Source organism: Vanellus vanellus, assembly GCF_965231255.1.
Source record: "Vanellus vanellus genome assembly, chromosome: 6".
Classification (NCBI taxonomy): Eukaryota; Metazoa; Chordata; class Aves; order Charadriiformes; family Charadriidae; genus Vanellus; species Vanellus vanellus.
This window is the reverse complement of record NC_138911.1, coordinates 52,145,337-52,162,394: the sequence shown is the minus strand read 5'-3', so window position 1 is coordinate 52,162,394 and position 17,058 is coordinate 52,145,337. Positions and strand designations below refer to the sequence as shown.

At 37.1% G+C, this 17,058-nt stretch overlaps 1 protein-coding gene across 2 annotated transcripts in view; it reads left to right on the top strand.

The window, feature by feature from the left end:
- Positions 1–17,058, top strand: part of EML5 (EMAP like 5) — a gene marked incomplete at both ends in the record, with an annotated part of 118,172 nt that overhangs the window by 78,734 nt on the left and 22,380 nt on the right. For both annotated transcript variants that reach the window (XM_082485905.1, XM_082485904.1), the window contains one exon: positions 1,062–1,188. In XM_082485905.1, the coding sequence (XP_082342031.1) occupies positions 1,062–1,188 (127 nt within the window). The remainder of the gene's footprint in view (positions 1–1,061; positions 1,189–17,058) is intronic.

Here is a 17,058-nt window from a genome sequence, read left to right as displayed (position 1 = left end):
AAAACATAATCCAGGAGTGCAGCACAGGTTGGGGTCTACCTGGCTGGGGAGCAGCTTTTTGGAAAGGGACCTGGGGGTCCTGGTAGACAACATGCTCAATATGGGTGAAGTGTGCTGCTGCAGCGAAGAAAGCCAACAGGATGCTGAGTTGCATCAATAAGGGCATTGCCAGCAAAGATAAAAAAGTCATTATCCCACTCTATTCAGCGCTTGTCACACCACACCTGGAATACTATGTTCAGTTTTGGTACCCGCTATACAGAAAAGATGTGGACAGGCTGGAGAGGGTCCAGAGAAGTGCCACCAAGATGATCAAAGGACTGGGGAAGCCTGCCACGTGAGGAAAGGCTGAGAGAACTGGGTTTGTTTGTCCTTGAGAAAAGAAGGTTTAGGGGAGACCTTATCACCATGTTCCAGTAGTTAAAGGGTGGCTACAAAGAAGATGGAGATTTCCTTTTTACGAGGGTTCACATGGAAAAGACGAGGAGTAATGGGTACAAGTTACTCCTGGAGAGATTCTGTTTGGACACGAGAGGAGAACTTTTCACAATGAGAACAATCAGCCATTAGAATGATCTCCCCAGGGAAGTGGTGGATTCCCCAATATTGGACACTTTTAGGATTCAGCTGGACAGGGTGCTGGGTAATCTTGTCTAGACTGTGCTTTTGCCAAGAAAGGTTGGACCAGATGATCTTTGAGGTCCCTTCCAACCTGGTATTCTATGAACTTAGCAGTAGGTAAAATGTAGCGAGGTCCTTTGTAAGTGACCCTGAGTTAAGGCCAACCAAGCAGAAATGGGATAGGTTTGAATGTACCTTGAATCTTTGTTAATCATTTTTTCCACAAAGATATTGTAGACACTTTTTTTTTTAGAATGTCTTTTATTAACAACGTTCATGATTCCCAGCCACTTTCTTTCTGTTGTGTATTTATGTTACTAATAATACGTGGTATAATTGTTCTTGTAGTACAGTACATTGTTGAAACCTGCACAAATTATGATTTCTTTTTTTTCTGGTATCTTATTTTGTTTTGATACTGTGCACTCTCATTTTGTTAGGCTATGACAGTGATGTGACAAGGGAAAATGAAATTAATTATACCATCAAAGCCTTATCAACAAACATTAGACCAATGTTTGGAATTAAGCCTCATCTGCAACAAAAGGAGCCAACCTTAGATGAAAGGTAATGGCTAAATTACAATTCTAGTCAAGAAAACAATCTGAAAAGATGATTAATAGTAAAACATAATTATATTGGAATATATATACAACTTAAAAGGATATGTATAAAAAGAGTGGAAGTATTTCTTTGGAGAAAAAAAACACACCAACTTTAAGAAAAGTTTTGCTGAGGAATGGGCTGTATCTCTTTCAGAGAGCACAAAAGACTACATATGATGTATGTATGTATATTAGTATGTTTGGGGAGTTTCTTGAGGTAATTGAGTTATTTGCTGGTGTTTGATAATACGTTCTTTTTGAAACATAAATACCAAGTGCTATCTAGTGATGTCATTATAGGCATGAACCTGTACAATTGTTTTATCGAAAGACAGCTCTCAATTTTTTTTTTCCAATAAACTAATCTGACTGACTGATTCAGTTGCAATTGCTCCTCACATTGTTTCTACCTGTAGATAACTTCTACCTTTCTTTGAAAAATTCTGTCCACAGTGGTTCTGCAGTTTCTGTTAGTGAGTCTTGGAAAATAAATTGACGTTGATTGCTTTGCAGTGTTACTTGTACAGCTTGATTCACTATCATATGCTTTAGAAGAGAAAGGGGTCGGGAGCAGAGTAGGATAAGACCAGCAGGTAATGTAGTTGTGAAATAAGAAAAAGAATTTATGACCACTAGAACATAATCTGTTGTCAAATCTGCAGCTGAGCACAGGACCCTGAAAGTTGTTTGTTGTCAGTTAAATAGATGCGGACAGTATATGTAAGGAAAAAGGAAAGAGGTATTCCTAGCACTGTACATTGGCAATTGAGGAACATTAGTATTAAAGAGAGGGAAGAGAGGAAAACACAACATAGTTTAATTAGGTGTAAGATATAGAGAAATAGCAGATTGGAAAGTTCCTGCAGGAATGTGAGGAGTTCTGTTATGATGCACATGCCTCATTCTGCAGTGAAGCTGACAGATTTGTGATGCATTCATTAAGAAATGCAACCTGACATTTGTGGGAGTTTTGGTGTCATCTTTTGGTTTTAAGTTGCATTGCTGAAGGAGAGAGTGGATGCCCGCATGTAAAGCTGTGGCTCCCTGTCTTGCATTTATTAATTAGATGAATTTGATGTGGAAATAAAAAAGAAATTATGTGCATGGTATCAACATTTTTAATTTATATTTACTCTTCTTAATGAAAGCTGAGATTAATGATTTTTTTTTTAATGAAATTGTAAACTTTTATTTCTTTCAATAATGGCTTCTGGAAACTATGTTCTGATTCAGAATGCATTGAAGTTCAGGAAGTAATTCCATTGCCCACATTGTTTAAAAGTTTGGGGCCCTAAAACTTCAAAGAAAAGTTTTTGTGAAGAATAAAACCAGAATATGGTTACTACAATGCATTTTAACTTCTGTTCTAGCTAATATTGTGTAAGGTGGGTAAATGTTTTAGTAAGTCTGCTTTCGTAGATACTAATTTTATTTTTTTTATTTCCTTTTGCTTCCTATGAAGGCAGGGGGTAGTGAGGTAAGTTCATTTACACAAAGTCTGGGAGGAAACACATTTTAATAACTTAAGCTGCTTGGGAAAGTAGTCATACTTTGAAATAGAAGTGAAGACTCTAACTCTTTGCTATTAAATAGTAGCTTGCTAATAGGTAGAAAAGGGATATGGGACAATGAATAAGCCCAGTTCTCAGTCTGAGCAGACACGAGTGGGTGTGAGATAGAGTATTTGGGAGGTGGTGATCAAACCTCATCCTCTTTTCCTCAATACTTTGGAGTGGCTAAGGAACAGCTTGACTTAAGTAGCTATAGTCAGAGAGCTTGCCCAGCTTCATGTGGACTTCTGAAAGACTGTATCGCAGTGTTGGTGTAGAGGAATAAATGGAATAAAAAGTGCAGGGAGCATGTTGCAGAGATGCCTGAAGTAGCTATACGAGCAGTATCACCATGTCTGCATCACTGTGTTGGAGCTGATAAAGCTTCAGGGACAAGAGAAGTGTTACTGACTTGGCTGCAGCATTTTACCAATGCACCTATACTACTCAAGGATCTGAGCTGGTAGGTCCACGTAGCATTCATATGAAATGCAGAGTCACTAGCTTAGGTGCCGGCATTGGGTAATGAGTTTTTGCACATACTCTTTAGAATATGTGCATACTCAAAACCACGCTCTTACATTTGTAGCACAACAAATCCTTAGGCTGTAGGCTACCCTTCAGAGTTGTAGACAGCTGCCAGGATGCTTGGACCTGCATTGGTTAAGAAAGGAGAACCCCTCTCATGCCTACCTGGACCATGTTTCCACAATGAAATCACAGCCCTGTGGTGACAGACAATAGAATTGTGCTAACCTCTGTGTATCCTTCTGTAGACAACTTGACATAATCAAGAAAGCCACTGTCTTCATTTAAATTTTAAATCAAACCACTAGCAACCTTTATCAAATTAATTCTGTGTTTAGGCTTTAAAAAAATGTCTATCTGTGAAGTCAGTGTTTCTGTTCAAGTTATACAGAGTGTGTATAACTTAAACAGACTTTTCTTCTGTGTTTGTTCATTTGCAGGGTATTTGTGCTACCCACACTCTGAGCAGTATACACATCTGTGACATTCCATGTTAGTGTGTAGGCTTGTTACATTGACTGCCAAAGGTTAGAAGAGATATGTTTCTTGTAATAACACTTTATTGGAATCTTCATATTCTCAGGATCACAGGTACACACTAGTGTAGAATGTGCTTCTGATAATGTCAAGTAACTTGACTTTTTGTACAAAGGAGATTCTTTATCAGAAAGTATCTGAACCTCTTTTACTATTGAAGGTAGGAAGAGTTTAATTCTCTTTGAGAGAAGATGGAAATAAATACTACCAGATAATTGGAAGCTAACACTATGTATAAAGACTTTAAAGACCATACCAAAAATGTAGTTATTACTTAAGATTGTTGGACCTAGAAGCTGAAGTGGAATTCATAAATTCTAGTTTTCTCTATGTAGGAGATATATGACTTTTAGTATCCAGAGTATTAAATGAGATAAAAAAATAGGAGAACACTAAAGGAAGAAGCATACCTGAAATCTGTTTCTTACTTCTGTCTCACAAAAGCACATCTGTGAGACCAGGGATTGTAGTCTAAGACCACAGCCTGGATTTAGAGTCAGAAATTACTCAACTGGGTACCAAAAAGTGATTCACTAAAGTAATTTTGATTCTAATATTATTGGAAGGGTTAAATTATCTCACCTTCTATGTTGTAGGTAGTAGGATGACATATGAAATCAGAGTTTTAGGCCATTTCGTCTAGCAAAAATTCAAATGCACGTCACCTGGTGGGTCAAAACAATGTCACTTCTGTTTGCTAAAGCTCTTCAGAAAGGAATGAAAAAATCCCTAGGGTCAGAAAGGGAAAACAGGCAAAAGAGGCTGCAAAACACTGCAGTCTGGTGTGTAGGTAACTTCTGTATGATGTATGGAACATGGGATTCGGCTTTTTGGTATAGCATAATAATTTTTTTTCCATGGACCCTTAATTCAAAATGTAAATGCAATTGCCAGAAAATGAATCTGAACAAAAGTTTATTTTTACTCTCTAACAGTCAGTGTCCTGCTTGCAATTTTCTGGTTTTGCTCATAAATTATTTTTTTTTCTTGCAATAGCGGAAGTTAAGAAAAATTTTGTTTTCCCCTTCACAATAGCACAGTTTTATTAGGTGCAGTAGACATTTCTGTGTCTTAATCATTTTTATGGCTAACACATTAACTTGAGATGTGAGTTGCATCAACTCATACTTAAAGGCAGCATTGCCTTTACTTTTTCCTTCAGGACAAACATGATTTTCCCCACTTTTTCTGGGACTTTTTTTGTAGCAATCTTATCTAAGCAGTTCAGTATTCAAAAGAATATAAGAGACAAGGGTATATTTTGAAAATAAGTGATACTAGTGCTGTGAAAGTTGATATACTGAATGTGTTGAAGCCTAAAATTTAAGGTGTGTTTTTTGAAAAACTTACGGATGCTAAAACTCAAGATTCCATTCAGATTCAGTTGGTTTAAGGTCTGCTTGCAGTGTAGATTAATGCCACCTTTTCTAACAATATGCCATTCTCTAGTTTTAAAGTTACCATAATATATCATTGACATTGGAATATTTATTTTAATTTCTATTGAAAACACAAAATGGCATTGGCTGTGAGGCAGCACTTATGTCTATAATTTGAATTATTTATAGTTTCTGAATAATAATATTAAAACAATATTTTTATGTGAAAAGATGTCTACTGTTTGTCTAATGTGGTTGTGTAATAGCTTTATGGCTATTCAGCAGCAGCAGAAGATAAACTGGAAAACTGTTTCTATCCTTTACTAAAAGTTCTTTCCTAGTATGTTTTTGTACTAGGTAAATTGTTCAGAAAAAAATCCATCGTGGATGGTTAATTTTGAAAACATTTCTGGCTCAGCTGCTCCTGTGAACTGAAAATCACTGGAGGTTAGGAGAAGAATCTGGAGAATATTGTTCCATTCTTATTCTGTTCTTGCTGAAGTGTTCAGTATTTGTCACTGTCAAAGGGGTGATACTGTGATTAAACCTGAGATAAGAATGGCTGTACCAAGAGATCTCAAAACTAAACAACCAGGAATTCTGGTTTGATTTTTCACCACAAATTTACCATACTAAAGATTTGCAAGCAACTAAAACCCCTGAAGGAGTGTATGTCTCAGTCATCACTATCCTTTTTTCTTAATACATACAATTGCTCAGTCCACATGCTGAGATCTCTTGTATGGGAAGATCCCAGTGGTTTATATATCTTCAAAATTCTTTAGATGCTCTGCATCTACTTGCAGATCCAATTCAAAACCAGGCATTATGGCAGAATTTCTTCCAAAGTGGTGTGTGTGTGTGTAAGGACATACGCAAAAATATATAACCTATTTTAGATCATTGTATATTCATAATGGGAAGGGTACTAACAAACTATTTACAAACTAGTCCTTTACTGATGGCAGAAGTGAATTAATTTTTTTTAGCTGATACAGACAGAAAAGCAATCTAAATTGTACTTCCAAGGGGGTGAAAAAGGGAGGAAGCTACTGAAATGAGACTTCCTTTATCTGAACCTCACAATTATCATCTTGTAATTGCCACTGAAAGGGTAATTCAGAGATTTTATTCAAACATCTTCCATATGTTTTGGATAAATGAAGAGAATGCAATTAGTTTTTCTGCTTGCTAGTTCAGTGACATGTGATATGAATGTAAATAGCACAAATTCCAAAGTTCTTTTTGTAAAAATACAACTATCCTCTCCTTTTGCTCTGTCGACTTGTGTGATTTGGGAGAGGGAAGAAGCCAGGAATCAAAATGAAGAATTATAGCAAGGTACTTTCTATTAGCAGCTTCTTCCCTCTCTCTATTCACCCTTTTGCAGAATACACTTGATTACAGGAAAGTTTAAATTTCAAGTTAACTTTCTTTTTAAACAGTTTTAGAAAGAAGGTAGGACTTTTTGAAGCTAACCTTTCTGTTAATCAGTTTCTGCACACTGGAATTTACATTAGTGCAGGGCATTAACCTTGAGGTTGAAAACCCTGAAATTTCTGGATATTCCGTTCTTCACAAGCAAGAATTTCGTTATTATTAGTTACTTGTATTACTGTGTCTCTGAGCACTATCGATAAACAGGAACAACATTATGGAAAGGAATGGTCTTCCTTTACTAGTGTGAGGTAATTATTTTTTCCTTCCAAAGCTGAATTAAAACTCATGTCTTTGAGGAAATCAAAAAGCCAATTACTAAAGTACCAAGGTTTACCAAATAATATCCTGGATTGAATGCAAGGAAAAAGACTTATTCCTTTTGCAGCTAAAATAATCAGATGTGACCAGGAAAGAAATGTCTAGAGGTACTGTTGCATGGCCCAGTGATGAGGGTTGGAATATTTGTATTTGGGCTATGATCTGTGTAGACTGACGTTATTGAGAGGACCAAAGAAGTTACATGAACAATACGCATTTGTCAAAGACCTCAAAAAAAGGATAACTGAAACACAGGCATATTGCTAGATAGGTTGAATACAGCTCCAAATGTCTTGGGTATTTCAGTGATGAAGACAGCACAAAAGCCTTTTATGAAATCTGCCTTGTACCAATTAGGCATCCAATCATATCTCCATATATATAAATATTTGCCAGCTAATAATTAGATATGTCACATGTGGTCCATGTGGAAAATCTTGTTCCATACTTAAATTGTGAGGTTGAAAAAGTAGAATTGGAGATTAAAGAACTGAAACTGCCAAATGAAAGCTAAAAATCTTCCTCTGACTATATGAACATTTTGGTTCAGTGGACTCAGGAAAATTGTAAGAGAAAAGTGTTCCATTCTTGGAGAAACTCTCATTTCTCCTGCGTAGAACTTATTCTGAAAAATATCTGAAGGTATTTGATTTCTGTAGTCCTTGAAGGATTGCATGTCATTGACTGTAAAACCTGGTCAAGATACATTTGAATTGTATTAGGAGAAAAGGTTTAGCTGTTTCTTGTATGAAGAAATACAGGCAGTCTTGCATTGCAGAATAAAGTCAGAATTAATTAGAAGAGATTCAGTAAAACAGATTATTGTCAGGGGGTTGGGGGGGGGGGGAATCCATTTGTGAGTTGTTAATACTGTTTTCTTAATTTTCTGGAAAGTTTTCTCTAACAGATGAGGGAAAAAATGTTTTTGCTTCACCTGTAAGTGAAAAACACTGGTAACCACTGCCCTTGGTGCAGTGGAATTGCTTGGTAGTTCTTAAAAGAAAAGCAAATCAAAACAAAGGAAGTGTGCCTGCTAATCAGACTAATGAAAAGTGCTCGTGCATAGGACAAATGTTACGAAATAATCTGTGCCCATATATTCTGATGGTTAATAATGATTTTTTGCTAGTCAAAGTATAGGAGTGGGCATCATATGTGACTGAGAAAACCATCCAGTTCAACATATTTGTGAAACAGACGCTGAAATATCTTCAATCAAAATAAACTGAATTAAATAATAATGAAAAACCAGTATATATCATCAGTGCTCAGTACCCCACACATTTTGACTGAGATAATTGTATTTTAGTATAACTAAATGTGTTTTTATGAGTGAACTTGGATATCTGTCTTTAATAGTAAGTTGACTGTTCTGTCCATCAGCTCATTTTGGAAAGTTAAACCTGCACAAACTTTCTTTGAGTAATTCAGGTGTTGTGTTTGCTAACTCTTTAAACACTTGATATACTTCAAAGGGTTTGGGGTCTGCTTCTGCTTGCTTTCTCTGTTTACAGTAGCAATCATTCCTAAGAATTATACTCTGATGCCAACACATGTTCATAACTCCCATTTAAGTGAATAGAAGTTTTCTGTACAAATAATAGATTTACATAACCTATGAAGTTGTGAATAATCCCTTTGTAAAAAGAAGTAAACAAACCAGAAAGTCAATACCAATTATTTCTATGAATAATTCACTGACACCTAGCTTTCAGCCAAACTTGGATAAGTAATCCTTTTCTCTTTCCTACCTGCTGCTGAAAAGAGGTTCCAGGTAATGCTTTTATTTTGCTATCTAGTCCATATTTTATTGTCATTCCCATTTTGCTTAAAAAGCCATCTGTCATGTTGGGTGCTATACCATGCACCTATCACTCTTCAGAATATTGTTGTATTACAAATTTTTAATTTATACATGTTCATTGTAGTTCTGTTCCATACAATAAGCTAGGTATTTATTTACCTACCAATATAAAATTAACTACGTGGACCATTAAACTTCCCTATGTTTTACAAATAGTATTTTTCAATAATAATTATTAAAATACAGAGATCAGCACTCTCTCCAGTCCCTAGTGGACAGCTATCCACCTCAAAAGCGGATTAGTTTACATTTGATGAGACAGTCTCGCCTGACATGTCAAGGTGTATATGTTGCTAAATTATTTAAGTATTAGATTACCTATATCCTCATTAGTGCATACAAAATGGTACTTACTAGTCATAGGACACGTGAAAATAATTATGACTAATCCTTGTCAAGAAGCAGTACTTATAAATTGTCAGGCTTCATTATCTTCTAATGGAAGAACCCTCTAACTTTTCACAAGTGACATTGAAAATGTTACCAAGAGTAAGTGGAAAGAACTCCTCCTTACTTTTAAAATTGATTCTCTACTTCATGCCTGCCAACACGTTTTGGGGAGGGCAGTGAAAGTTACTTCATGCTGAAGGCTGGTCCAAAATCGATTGCTAAGTTCTCTGGAAGTCCCCCGAAGTACGAGGTGCAGCTGTGGTGACCCTCAAAGGAAGGGACTTCTTTTGTACCCACGGCTGTAATTTGCTCTATGAAATCATGCCCAAAATAACACTTGGATTTTTAAAACAGAATTAAGTATTGCAATTGACATTCCCATAAGTTACCATCGAACTCCAAGAATTGATGGCAGTTTATATTAACCACAGAAGACATCCTATTTTTCTGTTAATAACTTCAGAAACTCAGTATTAATAATAAAAGTAGGGAGTGAAATAAAAAAGCATCATACAAGACAACATGGGTAGCAGTATCAATAATATTAAACCTATGTCTAAACCCAAGAAAAAGGGATTTCTTTGTTTCACAAACTACTTCAAAATTCTTTTATGGTCTTGTAACAAGAAATATTAAAACACATATACTGATTCTATTTTCATGTTGAAAATAAAGTGCCAATTTAAGGTATTTATTTGCCCTATGATAGATGGCTGGAACTCTCCTTCCGCATATTCAAACTGAGCCCATCCATATGCGCATTCACCCCAAAATAATATTCATGCTCTCCTTCCCATCTTTTGCACACAGTTTTTGAGCATGCAGCCAGTTACACATGCAGGTAAATGACCACTGTGTTTTATATGCCATTAGTCACTTTCCTGCACATTAAATAGCAAATGAAAAATATCTTCAGCTTTCGCACCTTGAAAAAAAGCACTTGGAAAATGTTTTCTGGTGTCCTTCATCATTCCTGTTTTTAAGTGCACAAGTTGTCATCTTGAAACTTAATTGGGGAAAAAAAAAATACACGTGCTTGTAATTTGCATTCCAGTTCCACTGCTCTGAAACAATGTAGAGTTTGTCTTCTGTAGATGGGTACTTGTATAAATAGTTTAGGTAACCTGTGAAATAATATAGCTAAGTATAAATTGTCAAGTCTTATTGACCAGTGTACCTACACTTTATTCTTTGGTATGGTAATGTACAAAACGTAAATGTACTCTAATGATTGGCTAAGGATGGATATCAACCTATATTTATGTCTGTCTATCTGTACCGCCTTTAAGTATAGATGGTCTTTTCAAGTGGTTGTATAATGGGAGATTGTTTTACCTCTTCTCCTGTTCTAATCACAAGGCATTAGCAGACAGCAAATGTTATAAAAATGCCCCATTCTAGCTCCGAGCAGCTGAGAAATCTTTACTTTCAGTCAGTTACTTTACTTCAGTTCCAGTAGCATAAACCTGTGCCAGAACCATGTCCTTTGTTTTTACTGCTTTTATGAAATTTCAGATATGCTCTCCTGCTCTATTTAGTTCTTCTGCTTTTTTTTTTTTTTTTTCTCTAATTTGCTTTTTCCTCTATCTTTCAGGGTCATACATGAAATAAGAAATGGCGGGGGGAAGGAAAGAAATGAGGCTTGAGTGCTCTGTGTCAAATGTGATAGTGACCAGTGGAAGAAGGGCTTTTTATGCTGTGTTTATCAATTCCTAGAGGAATAGTAATAAGACTGTTGCTCAGTTGTCCCTGACAAATCAGAAATTAAAAATATATTTGGAAGCATTCTGGAGGGAGCAGGGGGTGAGTTGGGTGGTTTTGCTCAATCTTTCCCTATTCCCATCTGTAAAGCAGCACTGACCTCCAGTGATGGTGCTTACAGCCCTTGCATGCCGCCTGCCTGCTCAGCACCAGTATTGTCACTCACTTCTACTCCAGAGCTGTCTGGATGACCTGTGGTCATCAAGTTTCCTGCTGCTACTTAGTTTGGGTTTGGTGGTTTCGGGGTTTTATGTTTGTTTGTTTGTGTTTGGTTTTGGTGGTGTTTGTTTTTTTCCTAAGGAAAAACTTCTTGAACCTACTTTTCATTTTCTTTACCTCAAATATTTAATTGCAGGGGTTTCCTCTGCTGTTTTAGATGCATCCTTTTTATTTCCTTGAATCTTCTCTGACCTATGCAGTCCTCCCTCAGTCTCTGATTTTTATGTATCTTCGCAACAACAGTCAAAGAGCGCTAGCCTCTGCCAACTGATAAATGTACACTGTTCCTCCTAAATAATAGTGTTTCTGGGAATGCCTTTTTTCTTCTTAGAAGCTCTAAGTCAAGATGGGCATAAAAATATTTTTATGGATAGATTGTTAGGAATTGTCCTAAGGGAAATGGACTCAGTTCCCTACAGTTTGGACTTCTTGCTTCAGATCAGGTGGGATTTTGTTGGTGGTAATACATAGTAGTCTCCCATCGTTGGGATCGTGTCTTCAAACTTCATTTGCTCTTGTGCTACTTTTCATAGATTTTTTGTTGTTGGTGGTTTTTTTTTTTTTTTTTTTTTTTTTTAAAGAGTGGCATTGCTCAATGATATGCATCCCAAAAAAGAGGAAGTCAGGCAAAAACATCAGGAGGCCTGTGTGGATGAACAAGGAGCTCCTGGACAATCTCAGACAGCAAAAGGAAGCCTACAGAGGGTGGAAGCAAGGACAGGTAGCCTGGGAGAAATATAGAGAAATTGTCTGAGCAGCCAGGGATCAGGTTAGGAAAGCTAAATTCCAGATAGCATTAAACCTGGCCAGGGACGTCAAGGGCAACAAGAAGAGCTTCTATAGGTATGTCAATGATAAAAGGTGCACAAACTTATGGGACCTGACAAGATTCATCCGTGGGTCATGAGGGAACTGGTGGATGAAGTTGTCAAGCCTCTATCCATCATATATGAGAAGTCGTGACAGTCCGGTGAAGTTCCCACTGACTGGAAAAGGGGAAACATAACCCCCAATTTTTAAAAGGGAAAGAAGGAAGACCTGGGGAACTACGGGGTGGTCAGTCTCACCTCTGTGCCTGGCAAGGTCATGGAGCAGATCCTCCTGGAAAAAATGCTGAGGCACATGGAAAATAAGAAGGTGATTGGTGACAGCCAGCATGGCTTCCCTGAGGGCAAATTGTGCCTGACAAATTTGGTGGCCTTCTATGACGGCATTACAACGTTGGTGGATTATGGGAGAGTGACTGATGTCATCTGCCTGGACTTCTGCAAGGCATTTGACACTGTCCTGCACGACATCCTGGTTTCTAAATTGGAGAGGTGTGGATTTGACAGATGGACCACTCGGTGGATAAGGATCTGGCTGGATGGTTGTACTCAAAGAGTTGCAGTCAACGGCTCAATGTCCAAGTGGCAAGCAGTGATGTGTGGTGTTCCTCAGGGGTCAGTACTTGGACCAGTGCTGTTTAACATTGTCTGCAACATGGATGTTGAGATTGAGTGCTCCCTCAGCAAATTTGCCGACAACACCAAGCTGTGTGGAGTGGTCGACATGCTGGAGGGAGGGTTGCCATCCAGAGGCACCTGGACAGGCTTGAGAGGTGCGCCTGTGCAAACCTCATGAAGTTCAATAAGGTCAAGTGCAAGGTCCTGCACGTGGGCCAGGGCAATCCCAAGCAAAAATACAGGGCAGGCAAAGAATGTATTGAGAGCAGCGCTGAGGAGAAGGACTTGGGGGTGTTAGTGGATGAGAACCTCAACAGGAGCTGTCAATGTGTGCTTGCAGCCCAGAAAGCCAACCGTATCCTAGGCTTTATCCAAAAGAAGTGTGGCTATCGGGTCGAGGGAGGTGATTCTGCCTCTCTACTCAGGTCTCATGAGACTCCACCTGGTGTACTGCTGCTCTCTCAGTTAGGAAGGCTCTCTGGAACTGTAGAGGAGTATATTTTTTTCTCCTTTCATCAAGAAGGTTTGGATTTTTTTCTGCTGGTATCTGTGTAGGCTTACAGTCGTATCTTGGGTGCTGGTGCTTCACAGCTGAGTAAGGTGGCATTGTGATTTTCTTTTTAGTCCTTAATATGTTATTGATGGCTGCATTTCTTCTTTTCTAGAAGCCTTTTTGAGTTCCTCAGCATGGGAGTAGAAGCAGCATGCACAACAGTGTGCCTGTCTCACATTTCTGCAATGCTCCCCACTGTACTTGCTGTTTGATTTTATAGCTGTTGCATGGGATGAGAGAAGTGACAGTGGAAAACTAGTGAACATTGATAGTATTTATTTGAACATTGATACTATTTAGTATAGGTTCTTCTTTTTCCCCTCCTCTCTGATTCGTGGGGGAACTAACAGGACCAACAGAATCACTGGTATACATTCTTCCAATTTTCAGCACTTCAGGGTTGTTCCTGATTTCCATGTTTAAAAAGAGAAAGGGACATGTTGTGTTTGCTTAATTTAAAAAAGAGTTTAAAGTGAACATTATGTAAGTGGTTTTTAAGGAACCACTCTTGTATAAGTGTTTTTTAAGGAACTACTTGCATTTATAACTGTGCTCCTGGTTAGCTAATATATGAGCAGCAATTATGGAGGTATAAATGGAATTAAGGAATTTTAATTATAATTCAAAGTTATAAACTGTAGGTAGGAAAAAAGTTGGTTGGCAGCTCTTAGTATCATTAACCTGTTACACGAATGAGGTATTAGATATTTCAGTAACTATAATTCTTAGCCATAGAATAACAGGATAAATATAATCATGGATATGTGCAATTCATTGAACTTGTCAACCCTGTTCATTCTTCAAAGACTTTTGATTGCACAGGCAGAGAACTGGTTATTATTTTGCCATTTAACGTCAGAGATTGTAAGCACTAGGATTTGTTTAGTTTTAAGCAGTATTATATTCATAGGCAAACACCACCACCACCACCTCCCCCAACAAAAAAACAAAACAGAAAACAAACCCACTCAAAACCCAAACAAAGTTTTATATGTTCATATTTTGGGAAGTCAGTGTGACCATTTCAAAAAAGATACTGGGGGGAGGGGGGAGTTCTTCTTTATGAGAGAAGAGGGAATCTTAACATAATTTACCTCAGAGTTTGATGAAGCTGTGTGATATTGCCACACACACACACACACACCCTGCAAAATTTTAATTGGACCTGGGCTGTATTAGTTTCTCTCTTTCTTTCTCTTCATTTACTTGAATGAATAATGGCAGGTTTTTATTCTTTGTATCGCTGAAGTGCTTTCAGAAAGCCCATTCCCCATACAGAATCTGTGCCTTTCAATATTTGTTCATGCATTTCAGTAGTTTTACTTGATTGGATTTGATTCAATTTGAGTGGTACACAGTGATAAGCAGGCTTCTGTGGAACTGGGAGATACTTGTTACTTCTTGCTCAGTGTATTTGTAGCTGAAATTGCTCATCGACTGTGAAGGTGGGGAATAAATATGACCAAAGAGTTTTTCCTCTGCAAAACTTTAGATGACCTCTCTCCGTATATATTTAGTATGATCAACATTGTAACCTATTGGGAGTGTTTTCTGTTGATAATATAGAAATTTCTAAATAAAAGTATAGTTTCTTTATTTTTTAAAATTGAAAAGAGAGAATTTTAACCATACTTAGAGATACTATTGTTATAATATGACAGGTTAGATGAGAGGATGCTAGGAGTCAGTGGTGATAGGACAGAAGAGAAGAAAGGACCTGGAAAATAGGTGGGCAGGCTAGGAAATTCTCATCAAGTAGAAGACCTGGAAGGAGCTGGTTGAGAGACAGTAGTGATTCAACAGTGGTCATGAAATTGGATGTTGGGATTGCTGACAGAAGTCAGAGGTTTCCTGGATTCCTGTACTGGCTTGTAGGGCAGCCGAGATCGTGCTTGGTTTGCTTTTCCTCCTCTTTTCCAAAAGTTAGGAAAATACTTTTTCATCTTCACAGACTAGGGACAGGATGCTAATGGCTGTGAGCTAAGTCCAGGCTATAACTGAAAAAGAAATTCAAATGCTTTGCTCTTCTGTCTTGAGGCGTATGTGAATTCCTTCTAACTGGAGAGCTGAGAGGACAAAAAGCTCTCGAACTGAGGACCTTTGAGAATGAAGCCTGGGGATACATTCCCACCGGTCGAATTTCAGGCAGGACTGCAAGAGTGTATTTAAATGCTGCTATCTTTTAATATTTTCTCCGAGCGAGGAGACCTTTAGTGCATGTCCACATTGGACTCCTTTTCTGACCCTCATTGCTATATATGGTAGATGTCCCCAGTTTTTGCCTTTACTGCCAATTTATTAGAAGTCAGTTTTTCAAGAGTAAGAATTTTGGAGTAACAAAAAACAAGTGTTAGACTGCCATTCTTTGTGAAATTATAAAAGTCTTTCTCCATACTTCAATTAGTGTTCTCTGAATTTGCACTTATTTATGAATGAATATGAAATGTGAGCCTTATTTTCCTTTGTGCCTTGAATTTTGTTTTTAACTTTAAATTATTATTTCGTACTTCCCTTTGATAAGAATTTTTTTAGTACAGCACATATTCCCTCCCTGTGAAAAGACTCATTGTGTTAACTATCCAATGTAAAGTAGCAATACTTTAGATCTGGATTTGGATTTTCTGTTGTAAAGATTTTTACATTTCATAAAATCTAGATTTATGATGCTAAATTAAATATTTCAAGTACCTCCTTCTGGCCCTATCTAACACAATAGCAAGTTTTAATAAACTTGATCATGTTTGGGTGATCCAGGCATCCGACAGACTTCTTTACGAGACAGGAATTTTTCATCGTCTGTTTTTCTTCTGTAATTTTTTTTTTTTCCCATAGGTAGTTTACAGACTTCTAAGCATAGAGGAAGTAACTGAAGTATCTCAGAAGACAGTTTATAGTTGCAGTATAATTTGCATTATAATATGTGCAAATCTTTTGATTAGTGATATGACATCAATCTACAAATTGTACTAAAATTAGGCAGGGAAAATGGAGGAATAAAGCTCAGAAAATGGTATTTTATTTGAATAACTGAAAAAATACTTTTCGAATATAGTTCAAAATATACAGTGTACAAACAAGCCACAGTCTATTGCTCTTAGAAAAGACGTGGTGATTATTTTGCATCAAGAGCAGAGATGGAATTAAAAGGGAAATCAAAATAAGGGAATAAAAAGGGAATATGAAAGAGAGCTGAACTGTTGCTTTCTGTGTGATATTAGTTTGTCACACTGCCTGCTGGATTAGATCATCTGGATTTTATTGAATCTATATGTAGAATCTATTTTTAAATTAATTGTTCCTTTTAAGGGTCAAACTTACAGGTTTCTCTTTATGGCCACACGTCCTGTATATATAGAATCAATAACCAATGCTACTGCAAATTACTAGAAATTATTGCATAATTTCGATAAATAAAACTTACTTGCTTGTATGTTTCCTTGTATATGAACAGTTGAAGTTAATCTGAAAGATATGTTACAGATATTTATCAAACATATCTAGTTGAGATTTCTTAATTAAATCTGGGCTATTCAGAACAGTGGAACATAAATTATGGCTCATATTCATGCATTTGCATGGTGATGGTTTACTTCCAACTAACTGTTGATCAATAACTTGTTTCTGTTCATGCAAGTGAATGGGCAGGTGTACGCAGAGTTCTTTACGAACTATTACAAAAATAGGAAAAGTTAGGGCCTACTGAAGGCATGTGGGAACAGGAATGATTATCTCAAGTATTTAAATTAATCAGGTAAGCCTTTAAAGTTTATCCAATACAAATTGCTACGGAGAAGATGGAAGCATCTTTAAGAATATAGCATGAAAAAGCTAAGAATATTATATCAGTG